At 44.3% G+C, this 22,652-nt stretch overlaps 3 protein-coding genes across 7 annotated transcripts; 2 read left to right on the top strand and 1 right to left on the bottom strand.

The window, feature by feature from the left end:
- Nucleotides 1–238: 238 nt before the first annotated feature.
- On the top strand, nucleotides 239–6,133 carry tmed10 (transmembrane p24 trafficking protein 10). Its single transcript, XM_029258740.1, has 5 exons — nucleotides 239–483; nucleotides 3,125–3,245; nucleotides 3,622–3,695; nucleotides 4,931–5,057; nucleotides 5,423–6,133. The coding sequence occupies exons 1-5, from the start codon at nucleotides 307–309 to the stop codon at nucleotides 5,542–5,544; spliced, it is 621 nt and encodes a 206-aa protein (XP_029114573.1). The 5' UTR covers nucleotides 239–306; the 3' UTR covers nucleotides 5,545–6,133.
- A 1,035-nt stretch (nucleotides 6,134–7,168) lies between these two features.
- On the top strand, nucleotides 7,169–10,668 carry eif2b2 (eukaryotic translation initiation factor 2B, subunit 2 beta). The gene is made up of 8 exons (XM_018746095.2): nucleotides 7,169–7,441; nucleotides 7,705–7,825; nucleotides 7,973–8,124; nucleotides 8,201–8,361; nucleotides 8,460–8,555; nucleotides 10,014–10,151; nucleotides 10,300–10,366; nucleotides 10,486–10,668. The coding sequence occupies exons 1-8, from the start codon at nucleotides 7,270–7,272 to the stop codon at nucleotides 10,641–10,643; spliced, it is 1,065 nt and encodes a 354-aa protein (XP_018601611.1). The 5' UTR covers nucleotides 7,169–7,269; the 3' UTR covers nucleotides 10,644–10,668.
- Nucleotides 10,143–22,606, bottom strand: mlh3 (mutL homolog 3 (E. coli)). Of its 5 annotated transcripts, none has more exons than XM_018746089.2 (14): nucleotides 21,934–22,606; nucleotides 18,063–20,994; nucleotides 17,490–17,591; nucleotides 17,320–17,396; nucleotides 16,914–17,018; nucleotides 15,976–16,060; nucleotides 15,722–15,790; nucleotides 12,674–12,782; nucleotides 12,393–12,552; nucleotides 11,946–11,969; nucleotides 11,622–11,700; nucleotides 11,228–11,373; nucleotides 10,736–10,847; nucleotides 10,143–10,220 (listed from the first exon to the last, which is right to left on the bottom strand). In XM_018746089.2, exons 2-13 carry the CDS (start codon nucleotides 20,968–20,970, stop codon nucleotides 10,758–10,760), a joined length of 3,954 nt encoding a protein of 1,317 aa, XP_018601605.2. In that variant the 5' UTR covers nucleotides 20,971–20,994; nucleotides 21,934–22,606; the 3' UTR covers nucleotides 10,143–10,220; nucleotides 10,736–10,757. The 5 variants fall into 5 exon arrangements, with proteins under 5 accessions (XP_018601605.2, XP_018601607.2, XP_018601603.2 ...); XM_018746091.2 differs by having other exon boundaries at nucleotides 17,320–17,591; nucleotides 18,063–18,359; nucleotides 18,459–20,994; XM_018746087.2 differs by having other exon boundaries at nucleotides 17,320–17,591.
- Nucleotides 22,607–22,652: the final 46 nt, after the last annotated feature.

The raw sequence follows: 22,652 nt of genomic DNA, 5'->3' as shown, positions 1-22,652 counted from the left end.
ATACAATCATATCTGTAAATAATTGTATTGCTGCTGCAATACTTTGTTTTCTCTTTTATGTTAAATGTGTCATCAGATTTATTGTATGCGCAAAGTCATTAGGCCAAGAGATTGTAGATTGGAATCCTTGTACTGTAGGCATGAACGGAGTGACAGGTACGTCGGAGAGGTTGCAGTACCCCTCCCCGTCGCGGGTGTCGCTGTCGCTCAGCCGTTTCCCTCCCTTCCGCCTCCCTACTCCGCACTACGCGGCGCGCGCGAGCTCGCGCAGCCTCCGCTGTTTGTGTCCGCCTTGCAGGAGCTGCTATGTCTCGGTTCCGTACGTTGCTGCTTCTGCCGGTTCTCTTCGAGGCGGCCTTTTCAATTTCTTTCTTTTTACCGGTAAACTCCCGCAAATGTTTACGGGAGGAAATCCACAAAGACGTGCTGGTGACCGGGGAGTACGATGTTAACGAGCAGTCGAACACGAAGACCAACCTGAAGGTGAGTCCGGCGCCGGCGGCCGGGCAGGCGGAGGCGAGGCCCGGGCCGGAGGGGGGGCGGCGGCCACGGCCGGCCGCTGTGGTGTGGAAACGAGCCGCTCTCCAGTCACACATCAAATCATCACACCAGTTTATTGATCACTAATCACGCGCTTCGTTTAAAGACACCTCTCGTTTTGATAAGTTGATTTTAGTTGCTTCTCCCTCCGCGAGGTTGTTAATGAGGCCTGTTTGTCTGCTCTGCCGTCAGTGTCTCAGTTCCTGGTTGTCCGTGGTTGGTGGTATAAACGCAAACCTTTGACGAGTGAAAGATGACTTGTAAGGTAATTTGCATAAAAAAACAAATGAGCGATTTGTAGGTTTTGACGTATAATAATGGTTGTTTAGGTTTCCTGTCTCCTGGCGTGTTTTCATTTTGTGTTGAGTCGTGTCATTGGGGGAAACTTAAGTACACGTCACTCTTAACGTCCATGTTGCTCAGACACTGACAGAGTGAGCAGGGAACGAGTAGCACTGAATAGCACTGCAGTGTTGACACTAATCTAATGCTTCCTTCTTGAAACAGTTCTAGATTCTACATTTATTTATTTTGCAGGCATTTTTCTCCCAACGCAACTTCCAATGAACTCTAACACCTGTTATCAGCCCGTACACCTTATTCACCGCGGTGACATACACTGCTGGATTACACTACTTACAATGGGTCGCTCATCCATACATCAGTGGAACACACACACACACACTCTCTCTCTCTCCCTCTCTCTCTCTCTCTCTCACTCACACACTGTGGGGAATATGAGCAGCATGTCTTTGGAGTGTGGGAGGAAACCAGAGCACCCGGAGGAAACCCACACAGACATGGGGAGAACATGCAACTCCACACATACTGAGTGGGGATTGAACCTGCATTCTCTCACACCACCTAGGTGCTGTGAGACAGCCAGCTGTGCCACCGTACCACCTTGGTTCTGTGACAGCAATTGGTCATTTGCAGACAATAAAGAACCACATTGCCAGTTGCTAGTGTAAATAAAACTGCTAGTTTTGTAGGATTAAAGTTGTTTTAAACGTGCAGAAAAACATTGCAGCAAATACTTTGACATGAAAACGCCTTTTAAAATTAGATTTTAACCTTATGAGCTTGATGAAAACATTTTTCCTTCCAAGAAAACACAGCATTGCTTTATATTTTATTCAGTTGATGCTTGTCTCCAAGATGGCCTACAATTTTTGGTTTGTACACTAAGCTACTTACCTTCTGTCTTTATGAATGGGTAAATAATTGTATTTCACTGGACTGTTCGGTTTAAGCACCTCAGGGATACTATAGGAGGATTTGAACCTTTCTCTTTTGATTTTAAGGATATGGCTCTAGTCACGTTTCTTGGCAGCCCCCGTTATTTACACACAGTGTTGGGTCCATATGTGTAAAAGTTGTAGTACTTCAGTTTCAATCTGAATTAAAAACCCAAGAGTATCATTTGATCCTGGCCTCACTTTTGATCCACATTTATTAAAACCTAATTTTTTCCCATGAGAAACACTGCCGGGCTGAAGAGCTAGTTAACACGCTGGCCTTGTCTAGCTTGACTACGCTGGAGTCTTCAAACTCCGCTCTCGCCGGGGCCTCGAATCAACCTTAAAGAAACTCCGCCGTATTCGGAATCGAGCGAATGAAACCCCGACCGACTCGTCCTGCGGAAGAGGCCACGTCGCACCTTTGAAAGCCTTGGCACCTCTGTACCTCTCCGACCTTCTCGGTTCCCCACCTCACAATCTAAGTTCGTCTCACTCAGGCCTCTTACCTGTCTCTCGAGTTCACGTAAACTCTGTGGGAGACTGGGCTTTCTTCTGCTGCTCCTCCAACCGTGCAATTCTCTTCCCAAAAACATGAGAAGTTCACCTTCTCTAAACCCTTTTAAGCCCCAGCATTTAGAACGGCCTCCAGATAATCAACTTGTTTTCATCTTTATTTTGTGCTTTGTTAATGCGCTTCTGTTGTAATATGCTGATTATATAATTTTGTTGCTTTTTCATTGTACCTTTTACTGTAAATGTGAATTGTTTTGTGACTGCTTTGGGATGTGACATGTAAAATAATTTATGTTCTACCTCAACTACAAACATTCTCTTCAAACAGCTTCTATTAGGAGAGAAGGACATTGTTCTTAGTAATAGTAGTATCCAAGCATTCAGGTTGAGTAGCTTTAACTCTTACATTAAATGCTGTCCCCAGAAGGTTGTTTCTTCAAGTTCCACACCCCACTACTGCTGTATCATTCCTCAGGTTGCTCATGTAAGAATTCCGTGTTATTTTAATGGATGAAATACCATAAGTCACTTAAAGATCTGCTAGACAACACATGAATGGAAGAGTAACGGTTGGAACATGAAAAAAGATTGATACCGAAACACTTTCTGTGAAATTTACTAGAGAAATTTAAACTATTACAGAAGAATGAAGTCGGCAACATTGTTTCGTTGTACCGGTTACCAGTTTGGACATGAATCAAACAGTAGATTTCCACTGTGGTTATATTTCTCTCAGCAAAATTGATTGTTCAGTCATTTGCATGATTTTTTTGAAGGTAGCATTGCTGCTGTTTTGACATTCATTGTGTATTTTATCATTTTGTGAACAGATAACAGACTCCACTGGCCACATTCTCTATTCAAAAGAAGAAGCAGCAAAAGGAAAGTTTGCTTTCACAACAGAGGATTATGACATGTTTGAAGTTTGCTTTGAGAGTAAATCACCAATGGGTGAGTGCAGTTTAATTACATTTTGTATTTGGTGTGTAATTGAAAAAAGAAGGCCAGTATCTCTTAAAAAAAATAGTTGCAGCATATTGGTAGCATAGGCTTCAGTTATTGATATGGAGTTGCTCTTGGTCTTAGTGAACTAAGGTGACCTTCCATTAGAATACCGACTTTGAATACAGTTAGATGGGAGGGTGTAGCAGTTCGGGGCTGCCCGTGAGTCTGGGGGTGCAGTGTAAGCAAGGGGAGATGGCAGGGGATTCAGGATCAAAAACATGTGAGCAGAGCGTGCATGAGGCTGGGTTTGGGGGACCGTGGAAGGGTCATTTCCCGGAATGTTTGGCTCCCTCACAATGAGCCTTTTCATCCCGGTTTCCAGGAACTGGGCGGGTCCCAGACCAGCTGGTCAATTTAGAGATGAAGCATGGGGTGGAGGCAAAGAATTATGAGGAGGTAAGTGACTGGAAGGAATTGGGAGTGGGGGGTGGCCTGGGATCAAACTACACTGAGTAAACCCCAGTACCAGTCCAGCACATGCCAGTAATGCAGAAGTTTGCTCTGAGTTCGGCTGGCAAAGATCTGAAATTTATGATAGCTGGTACATGATGAGCCAGCCCACACAGAATGCTGAACTTTTTATGCATACAGTTTTTCTGCCATACTTAGGATTATGTAACCCTCAGTGATTTCGATTTACTCCTTTTCTCCCTTTGACTACTCCTTGTAATTGTGAGTGTTTCTGCAGAGTATGAGCTCCTGTTTAAATGTCATTTGAAAATACCAGTGGCAGATGGGAAGCAGACTCCCAGTTAACTTGGCAGAACATTTGGTGTTAATTGTGATTGAGTAGCCTAACCAGTTTAGTGTGGAGAGGAATTTAAAAAGGTTTATTTGAATTCACTTGAAGGCAGAGAAGTCAGTGGTTGCAGTATTCCAGACCTGGATGCCAGTTGCACTTTTTAAAATAAAAAAAAAAAAAACGCTTATTTTTGAATAATAAATATAAAGTATGGATTTCATTTGGTTGGCATCCTGCCATTTGCCACAACTGTTGGAGCACTTTTTCCCTTTTTCTGTAAATTGAAATTGGCAAGCTCTATCAAAGCTGAATAATGAATTTATATTTCCAGACCAATTTTCCAGCATGCCCACATTTGTTTGTCAGATTGGCTGTGTATGGTGGCAGAAAGCCCCCTTTTAAAGTGTTTGAGAGAGAAAACTTATGATCCACGGAGGACTGCCTATTGCTGAAATTCAGAGGCACCCTGAATATTGCGTGATCCAGTAGAGGCAGGTGGTCTCATAAGACTGCAGTTATGCTTTTCACAGGGTGTTTCTTGGCATGTGAATGGACCCTAGCCCAACCAACATGTTTTCATGAGCTCTCTGTTAATGTAGCAAACAATGATGGTTTGAAGCCATCACCAGGGTTACTCCAGGTTAATAACTTTTATTCTCGATGCTCACTTCACCATTTGTGAGTGTAGCAGAGGAGCCTGTGGCAACGCTGTCTACATACCAGACAAACTCGAATTTGTCAGCATGCAGCTGGAATGTGCCTGGCTGCTCTCGCCATGTTGCTGACCAACCCTGACATCTACTGGTTGGAGTTGGTTTTGATGTTGTGGAGATTTGGCATTTTGTCTCCGGGTGTAACGCGGTTCATCTGAACGCTGTTGCCTTCTCAGATCGCCAAGGTTGAGAAGTTGAAGCCCTTGGAAGTTGAGCTGCGGCGGCTAGAGGATCTGTCTGAATCCATCGTGAATGATTTTGCCTACATGAAGAAGCGCGAGGAGGAGATGAGAGACACCAATGGTAAGAGCTGCTTAATAGGGATTCCATCTCGACACATGCAGGCGAGATTACAGTACTAGACCTTCAATATTTTATACGTTCAGAAAATATTAAAGCAAGATTAAAATCAGGTTTGTCTAGATTTTTGGTATATGTTCAGTATGCTGACTTTGCCATATACAGTTTTACACGTCAAAGAATTTATCTTCAGTGTGATGTGATGAAATAAGAAAGGTACTGTGTTTGAAGCCTTTAAACTTCCATGTTACCTTTCTGTCTTCTACACGATTTGTTACTGTCACTATTCTGAAAACTGCCATTATGTAATGGAAAGCAGCTCGACTTGCATGTGTCATGTTCACACATTTCTGTTCTCCTGCCCACAGAGTCCACGAACACACGCGTCCTGTACTTCAGCATCTTCTCCATGTGCTGCCTGATTGGCCTGGCCACCTGGCAGGTCTTCTACTTGCGCCGCTTCTTCAAGGCAAAGAAGCTCATTGAGTAAAGAGACATGTAAATGCAAGGGGAGCAGTAGACCGGGGTGGCCCCAGCAGGTCACTGCCCACAGGTGGAGCTGGGGGCTGCTATCTAGTTTTGGGGAGCGGGAAATAATTGAAGGGATTTTAGAACACACCGGTGTTATGTGCACCATCTGATCTGGATTCTCTTTCCCACAGAAAAGCATCTAATTTATTTCACTGAAGTGCAGCTTTTTTCCTGGCTGTTCTTACATTGACATTGAAATGATTTTTGATGTTTCTAGCCAGCAAAGCTGTCATGCAAAGTGTATGGATGAGTACAAATGACCTGCTGCAGCCTTCATCCATTTCATGGTTTTATTGATGTTTAAAAAGGCGTTAGTGGTGTAACTACAAATTGCTTATTGATGCAGAGATGGCTACAACACCTGGACCATTAACTAAATATTAAAATGTCAGACTGGAAGGAATGCTTATATAAGATATGTCCTACATTTTCTTTTACTGAGTTTATGAGGTGTTAAATGGAGACAAAAAAATGCTCTCACCCAGTTCCCTGCATAATTGTTAAATCTGTACTTTTCAGATCCTTCTTCAAAAAGTTTGATGCCTGTTCTCTGACTGTAACATACACAAGAATCTTTTTGTTCTGTTGATCCAGTGACGCAAGCAGCTGAAATGCAAACGTTTTGTCTCGGATACTATGCACTAAGAAGTGCCAGTGATGTTTTTTTTTTTTAGCAGTTGTTCAGCAGGAAAAACAAAACAGAGCTGTCCATGACTTGAAACCACAGCAGATATTGTTCAGTGCGCAGTCTGAGGAATGTACATCTCCTGAAAACAAAAGGCAGCGATGGTGTCAACTTGGGTGGCAGGGCAGGCTTTATGTGTTGGAGTAAGCCATTAATTTGATAGACAATAAATGGGATGCCACATTGATTAATTAATATTTAAGATGCCCTATGGTTGTGGTGATGCTGCAGCTCCTCTCCTTTTTCCAGTTTTCCCCTAACAGTGGGTCTTGTGGGTATTTCTGTGCATTCAAACCACAATTTTTCTCCCTGTGGTTACCGATAATAAAATAAATTTTGGCTGTTTTACATAATAAAAAGTGACAAATACGCCCTGTCTCGTCTGCTTGTGTTGTACACGTTAATTACTGCTCATTCTTAAAATATAACTGAATTGCGCATTAATAGCACCCTGCTGTACAAATCCCTGCGGAGACGATCGCCATTCTAAGTTCCTTGGACAAACTAAGGAGTCCGCTCAATGAAGGCCGAAAATCAGTGGTAACGCTACAGATATTTTAGGAATTACTTGGTTTAAACAGTTACAAACGCTGGAAGTCACTGGATTTTTAAATATTACCCTTCGCCACATGACACACACAGTGATCATTTTCTTTTTGTTGTCGTCTGTGCGGTTTTGAACCATCCGTGAACCGAGAGCGCAGAAACGTACATTTTTTCACTTTTGTGACGAAACACCTTTTTCAAATCCATTTTTTCCGTTAGTTAAACCACTAGTCCGGGTGTAAAGTGCGTACGGTGAAGATCTCCCGACCGTGGACTGAATTCCTTCAAACCGATCCCAGGTCAGTCGCTGAGAGCCTTCAGCGGTCGCCTGTGACCCGGAAGTACACGTACAACGCATTCACCGCTGACGACCTAGCAGATCCGGGTCGCGAGTTTCTTGTGAAAAACAGCGTAGGAAAGGCTCGTTCGCTCTAGTAGAATTAGTGTGACAGGATGCCCGGCACCGACAGAGAAACGGACCTCTCGGAACGAACGGAAGCCTTCTTAGCAGAGCTGAAGCGGAGCGGCGGCGGGGCCGGACCCCTCCGGGGGTCGGGGGAAACCGCCCGGGAGACGGTGGCTCTGCTGCGGAAGATCACGGCGCAGGCGAGATGGAGCAACGCCGGTAAGAACGAACGGCGCGCGGCGCACGGTTACCCAGCGGCTGCCCCTAACTTCTTCACTCGGTTTGTTGCATTGAACACATCGCGATGCTTGTGTGGTCCGCTCTTGTGTTCCGACGCTCATGATTGATGTGGTGTGTGCGCGCGCGCGCGCGCGACTCGCTCGTTTGACATGATCATCGCTGTGCCGCGCGCGCAGCTGAGCGCCCACTCGACTCGCTCTCGTGCTGATGATGATGCGGCGCCTTTGCTGTCCCGCTCGCAGGGGAGCTCATGGAAATCGTGCGCAAGGAGGGCCGGAGGATGACGGCCGCGCAGCCGTCGGAGACCACGGTGGGCAACATGGTGCGCAGAGTGCTCAAGATCATCAGAGAGGAGTACGCCAGGTGACGGGGCGCCTCTCTCGTCACGAGCGCCGCCCGCGACTCCGCTCCGCTCCGCCTCGGGGCTGCGTCAGAGGAGGGGGCGGGGCGTGTCGAGCCGAGCGTGGAGGGTGCATGTGCTCAAGAAGGTGTGTGTGTGTGAAAACGCAGGTCTCGAGGGAGCAGCGAGGAGGCGGATCAACAGGAATCCCTCCACAAGCTGCTGACTTCTGGCGGCCTGAGCGAGGACAACTTCCGGCAGCACTTCGCCCCCCTGAAGGGCAACGTGATCGAGGCCGTCAACGAGCTGCTCACGGAACTCGGTACCGTTTCCGCGATCGAGGCCGAGGCGAGGGTCCGTAGACCGCTCTCCTCTAACCTCCCCTTGCCGTCCCCTAGATGGAACCACGGAGAACATCGCCATGCAGGCCCTGGAGCACATCCACTCCAACGAGGTGATCATGACCATCGGCCGCTCGCGCACCGTGGAAGCCTTCCTGAAGGCAGCGTGCAAGCGCAAGTTCCACGTCATTGTGGCTGAGTGCGCGCCCTTCTGCCAGGTACGTAGACCGCCGTCCTGGACTCGGGTGAACGCTTCCCGTTCCTCGGTCGTGTCAGGCGCTCTGACGCGAGCACCTCCGTCTCTTTCCCTCTGCAGGGCCACGAAATGGCGACTAGTCTTTCGGAAGCCAACATCGAGACCACGGTCATTCCCGACGCTGCCATATTTGCTGTGATGTCCAGGGTGAATAAGGTATCTGCAATGAATTTGGCTGCAACCCTGAATGGGGGTTTGAACAAGGGAAAAAATATCCCGTGGAGAACTGCCTCTGAAAAAAATTGTGCCGAGTGCTCACATCAAAAGTAATGTGTGCCATACGGGAATTGCAGAGAAATCACCACTGAAATCGGCGTTGCGGCAGAGGGCGGGGCTAAAAAATAGTCATAGCACAGCTGGTAGCATAGTGGTTAGAGCTGCTGCCTTTGGACCCAAAGGTTGCAGGTTCAATTCCCACTTCCAGCTATAGTACCCTTGAGCACTTAACCCAAATTGCTCAAGTAAAAATTACCCAGCTGAATAAATAAAGGGGTGAATAATTGTAAGTAGCTTAACATTGAGTCGCTTTGAAAAGCATCAGCTAAACGTAAGTGTAAATAAGGTACTGTATCGCACCACAAAATACACCCATTTGTTAGAATTTGACTTTATTACAAGTTTCATTTGATCCCACTACTTCATGTTGCCAGATGTTTATCATTTACAAGAACCTTTACTTGTACATTTATAAATTAGTAATGCTTTTCTCCAAAGTGACCTACAGTGATCATCATGCAGTATTTAGTTATCTAAGGTGACTTACACTGCACTGAATTCCCTATAGTTATTCACCCCGTTATACAACAGAGCAATGTAACACACACACTTAAGTACGTACCCAACAGGCTATTTGGAGTCATCAATTGAACATATCTTTGGACTACGGGAGGAAACTGACACGAATACGGGGAGACGTGTATATTTTTTTTTTTTATGGTTTCTTTTTTATAAGTAATTCCAGTGTGTTTTTATAAGCCTGTTTAGTACATGCTGACATGGTTGGACAGAGTTTTGGGCTTTATGCCCAGTGTCTGCAGTAGTGTGACTTAAAACACTATGATTGCGCACTGTGGACACCAGGGGCACCCAGAAGACCCAGTGCTTTACGTGTGCAGTAGGAAAGTGCTGAATGAGAGCAGGTCGATGGCCACACAGCATTATAGAGTAATGAATGAAGGGAAACTGCCTTAGGTTATTGTTCAAGTAATTGTGTCCATTTTGACAGGATTTGGTGATATTTTAATAAAAAAAGGCTGTCAGTTTTGGGGCTCAGAAACATTATAGTAATTCTGTGAATTATGAGAACTCTCCTTACAAAGGATTATCCTTGTAAGGTGGGGGAAGACTATAGTTTTGACTCTGGATATTAAATTTTAGTATTGAGGTAATTCCTAAATTTCAAAATGCTTATTACTTTTGGTACAGCACTTATGGGAGAAAATAAATGTTATGAAAATGCTAAAAGTTTAAATAAAAATACATGGTAACTACAGTATAATTTTGTCTCCAGTTAAATTCAGTTTCCCTGCGAAGCAATTATGAGGCAGTGTCTTTCTGCAACTCATGTGACGATGTTGGATGTTATAAACGTTTTCCTCTTCAATCCTCAACAAGGTCATCATTGGCACACAGACTGTGCTGGCAAACGGGGGGCTGCGAGCAGTGAACGGGACCCACACATTGGCCCTGGCAGCCAAGCACCACTCTACCCCACTCATCGTCTGCGCACCCATGTTCAAGCTGTCGCCACAGGTGAAACACTGGTGCCGGTAGTTGTTCTGGAACTTTCTTCTGTAAAATCAGCTCCGAACTCAAAAACAACTAAGTGAAACAAAAGTAGAAATGGCAGAACATGAGTTGATGCTACTTTTTTACCCTCCTTTTTCTCCCCTCAATTCAGTTTCCGAATGAAGAAGACACGTTCCATAAATTTGTGTCGCCACAGGAAGTGCTACCGTTTACTGAAGGTATCATTTTTGATATCAGTGCTTGATCTGATGTACAATTGGATGTTATGTGTAAACAAGCTATAAATGGAAATGCTTGAATAACCAAGTGCAGTGCTCATGGTGTTCGTCTTTTCCAGGTGAGATCTTGTCGGAGGTCAATGTGCACTGCCCTGTATTTGACTATGTACCTCCAGAGCTTATAACGCTCTTCATCTCCAATATCGGTGGCAATGCTCCCTCCTACATCTATCGCCTGATGAGTGAGCTTTATCACCCTGAGGACCATGAGCTTTAATTCTTATTCTAAATAAATATTTAATCCAAAATTCTTGGTTTTGTGGTAAAATTATTTAATCTTAAAATAGCAGCTACAGTACAAACACTGACCAGTAGTTTGTGCAATTTCATCTCATAGTGGATGCCTTTCTTTATGGTTTCCGAAGAGTTTCCATGTTCGATACATCTTCCGGAGTTTCCCGAGGTTTGGTTTTGAAGGTTCCTGTGCAAATAATTGACATTCTCAACATGCTACACATATGACTACTACTGAACCTCAGTTTAGACAATACAATGAAAGAACAAGACAGAGGTCAAACAGTGGTTTGACATTTCTACACAGGTAGCCATCATACAGCAAGTATAAGGAAGGCACTGTGGTAATATCTGGGTGTTGCATGATACAAGAAAATTACACAACCCCTTGTTAATGTCACAGCTTTTTTGGATTAAGGTAATTTTATTCCCTCAATTTACAGTAAGGTCCTGAAACATTACTCACTTACAGGACAAAGTAGGAAAAGGAAAACATGAGGTCAAAAAGATCAATACTTTAGAAATGTTAAGGAGAACCAGTGAACACTGCAACAAGTGTGACCATACCTGGGTGTCGATGTGGAGGAGGTCTGCCAGGGGAACCATGGAGGGTCGGCCATGGGCACATTGGAAGGGCAGCTGGCAGGCAGAGAGAGCGCACACCAGTCTGCAACACTCTTCTCTGCTCAAGTGGTTGTTGAACTTAATCGCTCCTGTCAGTGCGACACCCCATGAAATATGGTGAACGTTGCAAGACACGGCATCACCAATAACACAATGGCCACCTCTGTAGTCATAAGACCTGTTTACCACTAAACCAAATTCATCTATTGAACATATACATATGGTGCAGGAAGGTTAAATGAGGTTGTGCTTTTGGGTTCAACATTATTGTGAAACAAAAAGATGTGAGGATGCACTCCTTGTACCTCAAACCTCAAATGAGGGGCAGCTGACTCACCATGGCAGGCTTGTGAGGCCAGAACCTTGAGGACTGTCAATGGCAGTGTTCCTCGAACCCGGCCTGTGGATCGCAGTAGCTGTGGGTGTAGGAGAAACAAGTGAAATGCTCTTGCGTCAAACTCAACCTAGTCAATGTTATTTAAAGCTGCTGCAAAGGATGGACTGTGGAGAGCACAGGAACAGCACTGCCCCCTACTGACCAGTTCACACAATGGAATTGGCAAGCAATATAATTGTCAGCTGGTTACACAATATTTACCTTAATCACCACTGGCTTTTGCCCTATCAGTCTTTTAGAGCTGATAGTGAAAATGCTACTCACCTCAAACTGTTCCCGAATGTACTCCTGAAAGAAATGTAGGGGGGGGGGGGGACTTAATAAAGATGTATTTACAAAAGCAATTAAACAGTGAAGGAAGAACACTGACACCTTTAAATTAGCATACTACGGAGACACTAATACGCAGAAAAAAGATAAAATTATTTAGCACTCAATTCGGTGCTTGAACATTTTAGATACTGCCACATCTAGCACTCAAAATCCAACGGTTAGTTGAATGAAATATACATTGAAATCTTGCACTGTAAATTTTAGTCAAAGGGTCTTAATTGTGATGAGAAAACCTGACTTCACACTGATTTAAAAAGTGGACTGTTCAGCAGATTACCTGATTTCTGCAGAAAGCCCTGACTGACAATATAAAAATGGAGATCAAGAGCACTGACTGTTGCCTGCTGAGAACTGTTGGAGAAGAAGTATGAATTTCACCTCCACTACGGCCTTAGCAACGGATGGTCTTCCACGACGCAGCTCATTGGCTTCCTTCTCCACAAAACACACTGGTACCTTTGACACCAGTGCTCGAGGCTCCCCCACCTCCACAAAGGTCACCTCCAGCCCCAAACCCTTGAGGAATGGCTGGCAGGACCTATGGAGCCACATCAACTTTTGTTAGCAAGGCCTGGGACATGGCACTGGCCAGCTCTTTGGTTTCGATGGCATGTTACCAGGTGGGTTGTCAGGCAGCTTCCCTAGTGTCCAGCACAGACCTGAGCAGCCTCTGTTCCTCTTCTGTGATGTCAACCTGGAGTGGTGGGGTCACGATGGAGGAGCACAACTGCTTCTGGCCTGGAACCTCAGGGTCTTCCTCATATGAGTCTACAGGGACAGAAAGCACTGTGTTTCACAAAGTTTCCTCTTCCGTCTCACAAGAATCTATGGAAGCCCTTTAGGTCTCAAGAAAAAGCACTTTAGTTTTTGTTGAACATGAAGAAAAAGCACAGCAATGTGGCACTCAGTCCCAGCCCTAGTAGCTTCTGGATCAGCTTGGTTGGGAAAGCACCACCATTATTTATTGCTATTGCTGTTGCACTACTGACTGTCATTGAGCACACCTCCTTAAAAAGCTCAACTGTACCCACTTGTTTCAAAAACACCACCATCATCCCCGTTCCTAAGAAGAACAAAGTGAGCTGCCTTAATGACTATCGCCCGGTGGCACTGACCCCCATTGCAATTAAATGCTTTGAGAGGCTGGTGCTGGGACACATTAAGGACACCATCCCATACACTCTGGACCCACTGCAGTTTGCCTACCGCCACAACAGATCCACTGAAGCTGCAATATCACACACACTTCACACCATTCTGTCTCACCTGGATAATAAAAACTGCTATGCAAGGCTATTGTTTGTAGACTATAGCTCAGCATTTAACACTGTCATCCCAACCAAACTTATCCAAGAACTACTAGGGCTGGGACTGAGTGCCGCATTGTGCAATTGGATCCTGGATTTCCTCACCAACAGACCCCAGCGTGTGCGGATTGGCAGTAATACCTCCTCCCCACTGATCCTCAACACTGGCACTCCATAGGGAAGTGTCCTGAGCCCAGTGCTATACTCCTTGTTCACACATGACTGTGTGGCCAGTCACAGCTCCAACACCATCATAAAGTTTGCTGACGATACCACCATTGTGGGTCTGACCACCAACAACAATGAAACGGCCTACAGAGAGGAGGTGAGGCTCCTGGCAGAGTGGTGCCAGGACAACAACCTGTCTCTAAACGTCAGTAAAACTAAGGAGTTGGTGATTGACTTCAGGAAACAAGATACGGCTCATGCACCAGTCTACATAGGAGGGGACATGGTATAAGGGTCAACAGCTTCAGATTCCTAGGGGTCACCCTCACTGCCAAACTCACATGGACTGAGCACACAGCATCAACCATCAAAAAGGCCCATCAACGCCTCCACTTCCTCAGGCGTCTGAAGAAAGTCAGGATGTTCACTACAGTCCTCACCACTTTCTACAGGTGTGCTGTGGAGTCCGTCCTCACAGGGTGTATTACATCCTGGAGTGGCAGCTGCTCCATACAGGTCAAGAAAGCCCTACAGAGGGTGGTCAAAACAGCCCAGGAAATCATTGGCACACAGCTACCAGCAGTCCGGGACACCTACACCACACGCTGCCTCAGAAAGATGATGCGCATCATGAGAGACCATAATCACCCCGCACAGGCACTTTTCTCTTCCCTACCATCTGCAAGACAGCTTAGGTCTATTCGAACTCACACAGCTAGGTACAGGAACAGCTTTTACCCCACTGCTATAAGAGTATACAACACTAACCAATGTGCTACCTTTAGTAACTAGAGTTGGACTGCTCCTCCCTAGCAAATTGATAAATTACACTGTCACTTGAGCATTCTCATTCTCTCACTCTGAGTTCTCTGACTGTCAGCTGGCATTATTGTTACTACTGTTACCATTATTTATTGCTATTGCTGTTGCACTACTCACTGTCATTGTTTTGTTTGTGCAGTGTTTCTATTGTCTTTGTCCATAGTCTGTGGAGAAGCATTCAGGAAGATTTTCATGATACATGTACATGGCACTTGTATCTATGACAATAAACTTGAAACAATTACTGATAGTAGTACCATCGACGGACAGCGAACATAGTACAGCTCAGCTTCCATTCTTCTAATTTTCCATTACGTTAATATTAATGAAGTAAACACTGTATTTAACATGAATCAATGACGTCAAAGTAAGAACATAATTAGGCTGAAACGAAACAAAGATATAAAAAAGTCTGTCAAATTAATATGATCATTTATTAAAACTAACAATAATAATTCTAAATATCCATTCTGCGCAGAGGAGCACAGAGGCACAACTGTTCAAATCAACACATCTTTCCACAATTCTGGAGACTCCACTGCAGAGTCCAGTAAGTCTTCTTGCAGAAACCCGGTCGCTAATTTTTACCACAATCTCTACAAGATTATCAGTGGACCTCAGTGCCTCTGAAGCCCATAACTGACAAACTTTTCTTGAACTTCAGCAAGGTGTGCACCATAAGTAGTCACTGGTGCAAATATAATTAGTTTGTTACATTTACAGTATACTACCAATCAAGCTAGAGCATGAATGGTTGCATTAAAATAAGGAAGTCTGCTAAACAAAACTAACTATAGTTTTAAAAAGTCAAAGTAATCTTCATTTTTGGACATCCAAAGATATAAGCCCAGCGTTAACAGCTGAAAGTAACCTGACTGCAGCTTTGCTTGTGCCAGAAGTACAACAAGCAATATGAGAATAAAAACATTTTTTATTTTGTCTTATAGCCAACAAGAAACTTTTCCAACTAGACAGATATCATTTCAAACAGCGGAATAAAGTCCAGGTATAGCTTGGCTACCCTCCCTTACTTGACCCAGATTTTACAGTGAGTAGTCAACTGTCACCGGACCAGAGAAGCATTTTTGATTAAGGAAGTTCAGATTCACAGAAGAAATATGAGCCTCTTCTTGCAGATTTAAAGAAGCTGTTAAACCGCTAATAGCTCTCCGTAATATGCCACATAAGTAAGGTAAGGAATTGCCAAGTTTTTCACATCACAACTGAACCAGTGCATTAAAAAGCATCAGTGCTGCTAAATCATTTTCATTGTCATATGAGCCTTGAACACATTACTCTGTTAGGAATAATAATAATAATATACTGCTTGTTAAATGTGCAAAAGTTATGAAGAGTCCCAGAAAAAGGTGCTCTGGCTAAACATGCAGTGAGACTCAGAGATGGGCTCACCTGCCACCAAGCTTTCCAGACGGACACGTTCATGAGCTGCATGCTGATCCACCAGCACCAGCAGGTTTCCTGAGGTTTCAAAGCAGACAAGCATAAATCTTTACTTGCATGCAGGCTGACTCAGAAAGAGTAAAAATTCACATTACCATTCAATTTGCAACTTTGTCAGAACATCCTGGGGGACAGTGACAAATACCAGACACACGAGCACAAAAACGCAAAAGAAAAAAAAAAAAAAAGAGAAAGCGTCTTTCCTTCAGTGTCACCGCCTGCAGTATTCCCTTGGTCTCTGGTGTTAATCAAACAAACAAGAAACTTCTTATCCACTTGATCAATGACCTGTGGAAAAAAGGGACACAACAGGAGGAGGGTTAAGACTTCCTATCAAGCCCACAAAGAGAACAGGACACACAGGACTTTAAAAAAAAAACTCAGGATGTGTTACGTGTTTGAAAGTGCTGACAGTCATCTGCCCAAAAAGGATTACCATCAGTCATCACATTTCATTATCTGTACAAGTAGCAGATGCTTTTAACCCGGCAGCAGATCACCTGATGCTGCTAGTGCCAGACCAGTTCAACCAGTGGCATAAGGTTTATTAGCACCTCTCCATTTTCCATAATAAAAAGGCATGATAAGCAAATCAACTCTCCTTTTATTAGTGACATTTAAGTATTTTTAAAAGGGAATGACTATTTTACATCATCTACTAAATGTATATGAGAAGAGTCCTCTCCTCTTCCTACACACCTGACCCAGCTCCAAAAAAATGTTTTGGTCAAAATGCAACTGCAACACCACAGAACAACAAGAGGTAGACGGCTATATGGGCTAATTTATCGATACAATATCTTAGCCTGATATAACAATAAAACAAACCACGATGTACTATATTGCATCATAACGGTACTTGCTTTGTACAAAAAAAATTTCAAGTTACCAATAAAACTGTTTTTTTTAAAAAATAAAAAATTTAAGGGTCCAAGATGAATGTGAGCATTAACTATAGCCATCTATTTAAATAATTCACAAGTTAATGCTGACATTAAATTCCGAAAACAAATATTTTAGTTTAAGGTCTGAAATAGTGCCATATCAGCGCCACCTTCAAAATTCACATTGCATGCCTCTGCCAGGTTTACTTCCAATCGACATGGGTTCATGGAAAGAGAAGGGATGGAGACATTCTTGCCTTCATGGAGCTGATCATGTCCTTGGTGAAACGGTAAGGATAAAGAACACTGTGGATTTTCACAGCAAGCCCTTCTGCTTGAGCACTGGTTACGTTTAGAGCAACCTGACAGAAAAGGATAGAAATAAGCACCATTTAATTTAACTATTTAACAATGCACTACATCAGTATCCAATAGCAAAGAGAGCTGAGAAAGCAAGTTTACAGCTAAACACCTTTAGTCTGCAGCACTTGACTAAACCAAAAGAAAGCCAAATGCTGTGTCAGTATTTTTTTATTTTTCTGATGGAATTTGGAGACATTTAAATTAACCTCATTGTTTAACCTAATGGGCCACAATGAAATTTAGTGTGTGTGTGTGTATATATATACACACACACACACACACATTTTTTTTTTTTTTTACCTCTGGAGGGCGAACAAACACTGGATTTTCCCAGTCCGAGTACAAAGAGTAGAGAGAGCTGGCACCCTGGTGGGCTTCTGAAAGCAAACAAAGAAACAGCATAACTGTGCTGTTCAAAGAAGTACTACCATTTCTGTGGGGACTCACTAGAACTAGAGCAAGGACCTCACCTGTATTGTCTGAGCCTGTACTAAGAACTCTCTCTGCTCTGGACCTCGGCAAGAAGGGCAACACTAGCTCTGTCTGAAATGGGTAACATCGATACTCAAAGCCTACATGGAAAGGTGACCAGGGTTTAAAATCAATACCTACAAACACCAAACAGATACCAGAACTCAAATAGCAATGGCATTTTAATGGATGAAAGAATCGTTAATGAATATAATAAATTCTCACACCAAACAGGCAGCAGAAGAATTACTATACAAAACACACACACATCATCTGAACTGCTTATCCCATACGGGGTCGCGGGGAGCCGGAGCCTAACCCAGCAACACAGGGCGAAAGGCTGGAGAGGGAGGGGAACGGGACGCCAGTCCGTCGTAGGGCACCCCATGCGGGACTCGAACCCCAGACCCACCGGAGAGCAGGAACCAGTCCAACCCAATGCACCCCCACACTATACAAAACAATTACATCATTTTCAAGAAGTAAATTTGTTCACGTTGAAGATTTGCTGTTCAAGGACACATTATTTTGTGTTACCTTCTAACACAAACCATTAATTTCCAAGATCTTACCATTTCTAGACATGACACTAACTGCCATGGTGGTGACATCTTTTACACAATAGACCTGGGTGTCTTCAACATGAGGGGCCTCATATTTGCTCATTCCTGTCACTCTGTTGACGTAGCTCAGCTTCCCCACTGAGGTGTCAAAGTGTTCCTGCCAGTCACGTGATTCTGCTTCCTCACCACCACTGGGTTCTCCAACTGCCCCAAAAGTGTTCAGAACAGTGCAGAACTCTGCACCTGAGGGAAGGTCCTGCTTAATCTCACTGGCTGACTGAGCTGGGGACACATCTTTTTCTATAACTGGAAAGAGTGGAGAGGATAAATCTCTTGTAGTGCAAAATGGTCCACAAAAGTTCCCTGATTTGGCATCGGCAATTTCTGAGAAACTGTTTGCATCACCTCGTCTTTCAAAATCTGTCTCCATGTAATTAGCATTGGAATCTAGGACATCACTGGATATAGGAAAGAGCTCATTAGTTGCCTGTTCTTCTCTATTAACTTGATTAAGCTTGTCTTTGTCACAGCAACCTCTGTTTGGAACACCACTAAGAGGCTGTTTGAAAGCCCTGCTTTTGTCCTCTGTCTGTTGGTTCTTCAAGCGTGACAGTTTGCCTGCTAGGGAGCTTTCACTACTCCAGCTCTGGATAGAGGAATGCTTAAGTGTGGTATGGTTTGAAAGCAGGACAGGAGTATCCTGCACCCATGCTGGACTTGCGGCACTTAGAAGATCCTCTTCAGCAGAAGACAAACACTGTTCTGTATATGCCATGGTATGCCCCACCTGTGGTGCACTGACATCGAGAGCCATTTGACTGTTACTGGTTTCCACAGAGAGTACCGGTGTTTCTCTCTGATTCCCATATATTCTTCTAAACCTGTCCAGGGAGCCAGCCTGGACTGGCAAAGATAATCTGGCACGTGGCATCACTTTGAAGACCTTAGACTTCACTGCAGGTAAATCACTGTTTCCACCCCCATAAACCTCTGAAAGACTGGACTCTGCTATAAACGGCAGCTTCCTCTTTGTAGCACCAAAAGGCTTTTCTTTGGCCTCAAAATCTGCAACACTGGGCAGCTGTTTAACAGTATGTGACATCAGAGCACCAGTCTGTCCAGAACATTTCTTCACTGCTGTAAAATTTCTGCCATTGAATGTCGAGCTCAAAGGAAAAAGTTGTTGAGAAGGAACTGGCCTAGATGAATGAAACCTGAGCCAACCTGGCATCTGTTCTTTGGGCAACACTGTAGTATGTAGCTGAGGTATTATGTGTTTAATGAAACCCTCTGAGCCCAGCTGTAGCTCTATACAACCTGTGTGATCTACTGTTTCAGTTTTTTGTATGGCAAATCTCTCATTTTCCCAGTCTTTCACTCCTTCGGGATTTGTATTGTGATGCATATTTTCACTTTCTGAAACAGGGCTATCACCGTCTGTGAACTGGACATTATGGCTTGCCTCCTTACACCGAGCATTATCCTTCAGAGGCTCAAGCATTGAAGTGTCAGTACTGGTGTCCATATTGCATAGTTCTGGCCAGTTTTCAGTTTGTGAACTGACTGCACCTGGGACATATGGTACACTAGTTGAGGCAGGCTGACATTTCTGTTCCATAGTTCTTGCGGCCTCAACGTTACTCTTATCAGTTTCAATTGCACGTGAATAATCGGCACGCTCATTTATTGAGCTCACCTCTTCTGTCTTATTTGGATTATCAGTAAACCTCCTGTAGACAGCTTTGGATGCCAACAACTTCCCCTCATAGCATTCTCTGGTAATACAAGGCATGGCGCTACATGGGTTGACCGGTCCACCAAAACCATCTTGAATGTCTTCCGGGGAAATCTCAGTGATCAAGTTCTCTGTGGTCAGGAACTTCTTGACCCCCTCCTCCACACAGAAGAGCACACTGTCCCAGTCTTTAAACTCAATGAGGGTCTTTGCTGGCTCATAGCATACATCATACTCTGAATAATGGCACTCAATATTAATGACATATACTCCATGTAGCTCAGGTCCCAGCCGCTGCTTTGGGCTGCCCAGGACATGCGACACTCCAGAGCTGCCATTCAGCTGGCTCACACTGCAGACCTTCTTCAAAAGCAAGTTCAGCAGTTTATGGATGGGGGTTTTCAGAACAAGCCGCTTATTCACAAACAGAAACTGGAAGCTGTTGTTGTAGTGACCCTCCCTACCAATGTAACCACTCATTTGAAACTGGCCATGGCAGAAGTTGACCTCTCCAAGCTTCTGTGCTCTCCCAATGCCATGAATCTGTGTGAACCTATGGTACGTGTCCCTGGCCTTAGGGATCTGCACAACCATGGCTCCACTGCAGTCTTTTTTCAGAGTGAAGGAGACCGAGGGGTGCATAAGGGAGATGGCCTCTACCCTCTGCCTGATGCGTTCGCATTCCAAAACAGGGTCCATCCTCTTCCTTCTCACAGGCATACCATGGAAGAAATTGCAGATTACCACTGTGGTCCCTGAGGATGGTCTGCCGGTCTCAGCCTCAAACACATTCAAAGCCTCACCCTCCCGAAAGACTTTGACAAAGGTTTTAACGGAGAGTTTGGGCCGGGAGGAAATCTCCATCAGCGTGGATAGTGAGGCAATGCTGGCAATTGCTTCTCCACGGAAGCCATAGAAGCGCAGGTTCTCCAAGTCCTCCAGGGTGCTGCACTTGCTTGTGAAATACCTGTTTCCAACTCGCTCCATGTCATCCCGGTCCATTCCTAAACCATTGTCTAAGACCTGCACTTTGCAGCCATCCAAGTCAAGGCGGACGGCCACACAGGAGGCCTGGGCATCGATGGCGTTGAGGAGTAGCTCCTCCACACACTGCTGCAGGGACACCATAGCCACACCTGAGCGCAGCTTTGCCTGCACCTCTCCTGGTAAACACTTTATCATCCTTTCAGGACCTCATTTGTACATCTGTGGATGAGAAATAGGTGCATTATACCTCATTCAAATTAAACAAATCAGGAGATACTGACAAGCCATCTAAATCAATTCCTTGCTTTAGGAACCCAATTCCACCCTGGAAATCTGTTCATTATGTAAAAACTCATAAAATGAAATGACAAACACTGTTATTCTTAAATGTCAAAAAATTCTAATTTGTTCCAAGCAAGACTCAATTACATCCAAAAATCAGTTAAACTCCCAAATACAATAACAAATATTATTTCTATCGCACCCAAAAAATAGAATGACAAGTTACTAAACAAGTACCGATAGCAAAATACAGTATTGTACATACATACATGTATCTATGCATATTTTCCTATGCGTATAAAGTGTATGTGTTGCAAAAAGGAAGGAAATAACAGACATATTACTCTCATTTTACATAAATAACCTTAAACATGATGAATAATCAAATAAACCGGCACACTGAAGAAAACTGTGCAAGTAGATCTGGACAAATATAATTAAGTATTTTTTTCAGCCCTTCTGTAAGATCCAAAACATCTCATTTAAGGCTATAGGCACTTCTTGCCTTTTTTTTGTCCTACTTTGTCATCGTCATCACCTTTTCCCAATTTATTTACAAAAATTCCCTCCCAACACGAGATACTGAGACTACTTTTATTCACAACTCCACTGAGGGAACGTCCAAACCAACATGGCGCTCCTTCCCATGATGCTTTGCTCCACAGACGTGAGCTCATCGCTCGCGGCCAGTTCACAGGCTCAATGATATTTGCCTCAGACGCAAACGGAAATGTTATCAGCGAAAGTAATGATTGTAAATCAGATTTAATTTTTCGGAAAGAGAGAAAGATCGTAATTCGACCGTTCGACAGTCAAGCCAAGGAATGGCCGCACTACAGTACTCCTGTTAAAACTCGGACACGCATTTATTCTTACCTCAACGAAATTACTGTGATATTATTAGCGATAATACTTGGCTTGCAAAGCTGAATGCTACATAAAATCCGTAACAGATAATGCGCTACGTACCAAACGACATTTAATAAATTCAAACTGCGCTGAACGCCACCTGAGGCGCGCGCGGGCGGCGAACGTTTGCCAGCTAGCTTTCCCGTAATTAAGACACGACGTGGTTTTGTTCTTCCGTACATTAAGGCCAAAGAGCATAATATGTAGAACGTAGACATATCTTAATTTGCGCAGACAATCGTGCAACTGTCACTGTGTGTAGTCTTGTAGAAAAATGCCCATTGGCTATACGTAAATTCAGATAACGAACAGTTACGGTCAGTTACGTCTTGTAACCATGGTTACCTCCGACCCTTTTCCTGCCAGACACCGTAGGTCTTTACTCTGTACCCTCCGTGTGTTGTTATGTTTAAATACCGCCTACCACGTTCACACGGAGATGTTATTGGACTCCGTACGGGAGCCCGTGCTGCCCCCTACCGGCGGCCTGTGAGCAGCGCGTCCTCCGCTCGCGATCCCCGACCGGCGGATTCAGGTTTGACGCTTAAGGGCTACATTCGAGCACCAGGAACAGTAAACGACCCCAAATACACGCCCCGTACTTGACAAACAAAGTCGTTATTTATTGCTGTACAGTCTCGTCCAGCAAAGCAAAATAATGCTTACATGAAATTAAAACATCCAAT

Source organism: Scleropages formosus, chromosome 15 (genome assembly GCF_900964775.1).
Source record: "Scleropages formosus chromosome 15, fSclFor1.1, whole genome shotgun sequence".
NCBI lineage: Eukaryota > Metazoa > Chordata > Actinopteri > Osteoglossiformes > Osteoglossidae > Scleropages > Scleropages formosus.
The sequence above is the reverse complement of the archived record's forward strand: the minus strand, read 5'-3'. Positions and strand labels throughout refer to the sequence as shown.

What these genes read in the sequence shown, in the direction of transcription:
- eif2b2 (XM_018746095.2), top strand. Translation starts at nt 7,270, where the DNA reads ATGCCCGGCACCGACAGAGAAACGGACCTCTCGGAACGAACGGAAGCC. An exon ending in CGAGCTGCTCACGGAACTCG is followed by an intron (nt 8,125 to 8,200) that starts GTACCGTTTCCG and finishes GCCGTCCCCTAG; the next exon opens with ATGGAACCACGGAGAACATC. An exon ending in AGTGCGCGCCCTTCTGCCAG is followed by an intron (nt 8,362 to 8,459) that starts GTACGTAGACCG and finishes TTCCCTCTGCAG; the next exon opens with GGCCACGAAATGGCGACTAG.
- tmed10 (XM_029258740.1), top strand. Translation starts at nt 307, where the DNA reads ATGTCTCGGTTCCGTACGTTGCTGCTTCTGCCGGTTCTCTTCGAGGCG. An exon ending in TGAGAGTAAATCACCAATGG is followed by an intron (nt 3,246 to 3,621) that starts GTGAGTGCAGTT and finishes CCCGGTTTCCAG; the next exon opens with GAACTGGGCGGGTCCCAGAC. An exon ending in AGGCAAAGAATTATGAGGAG is followed by an intron (nt 3,696 to 4,930) that starts GTAAGTGACTGG and finishes TTGCCTTCTCAG; the next exon opens with ATCGCCAAGGTTGAGAAGTT.
- mlh3 (XM_018746087.2), bottom strand. Translation starts at nt 20,970, where the DNA reads ATGATAAAGTGTTTACCAGGAGAGGTGCAGGCAAAGCTGCGCTCAGGT. An exon ending in TTGCTAAGGCCGTAGTGGAG is followed by an intron (nt 11,970 to 12,392) that starts GTGAAATTCATA and finishes CATTTCTTTCAG; the next exon opens with GAGTACATTCGGGAACAGTT. An exon ending in ACATTCGGGAACAGTTTGAG is followed by an intron (nt 11,701 to 11,945) that starts GTGAGTAGCATT and finishes CTACACCCACAG; the next exon opens with CTACTGCGATCCACAGGCCG.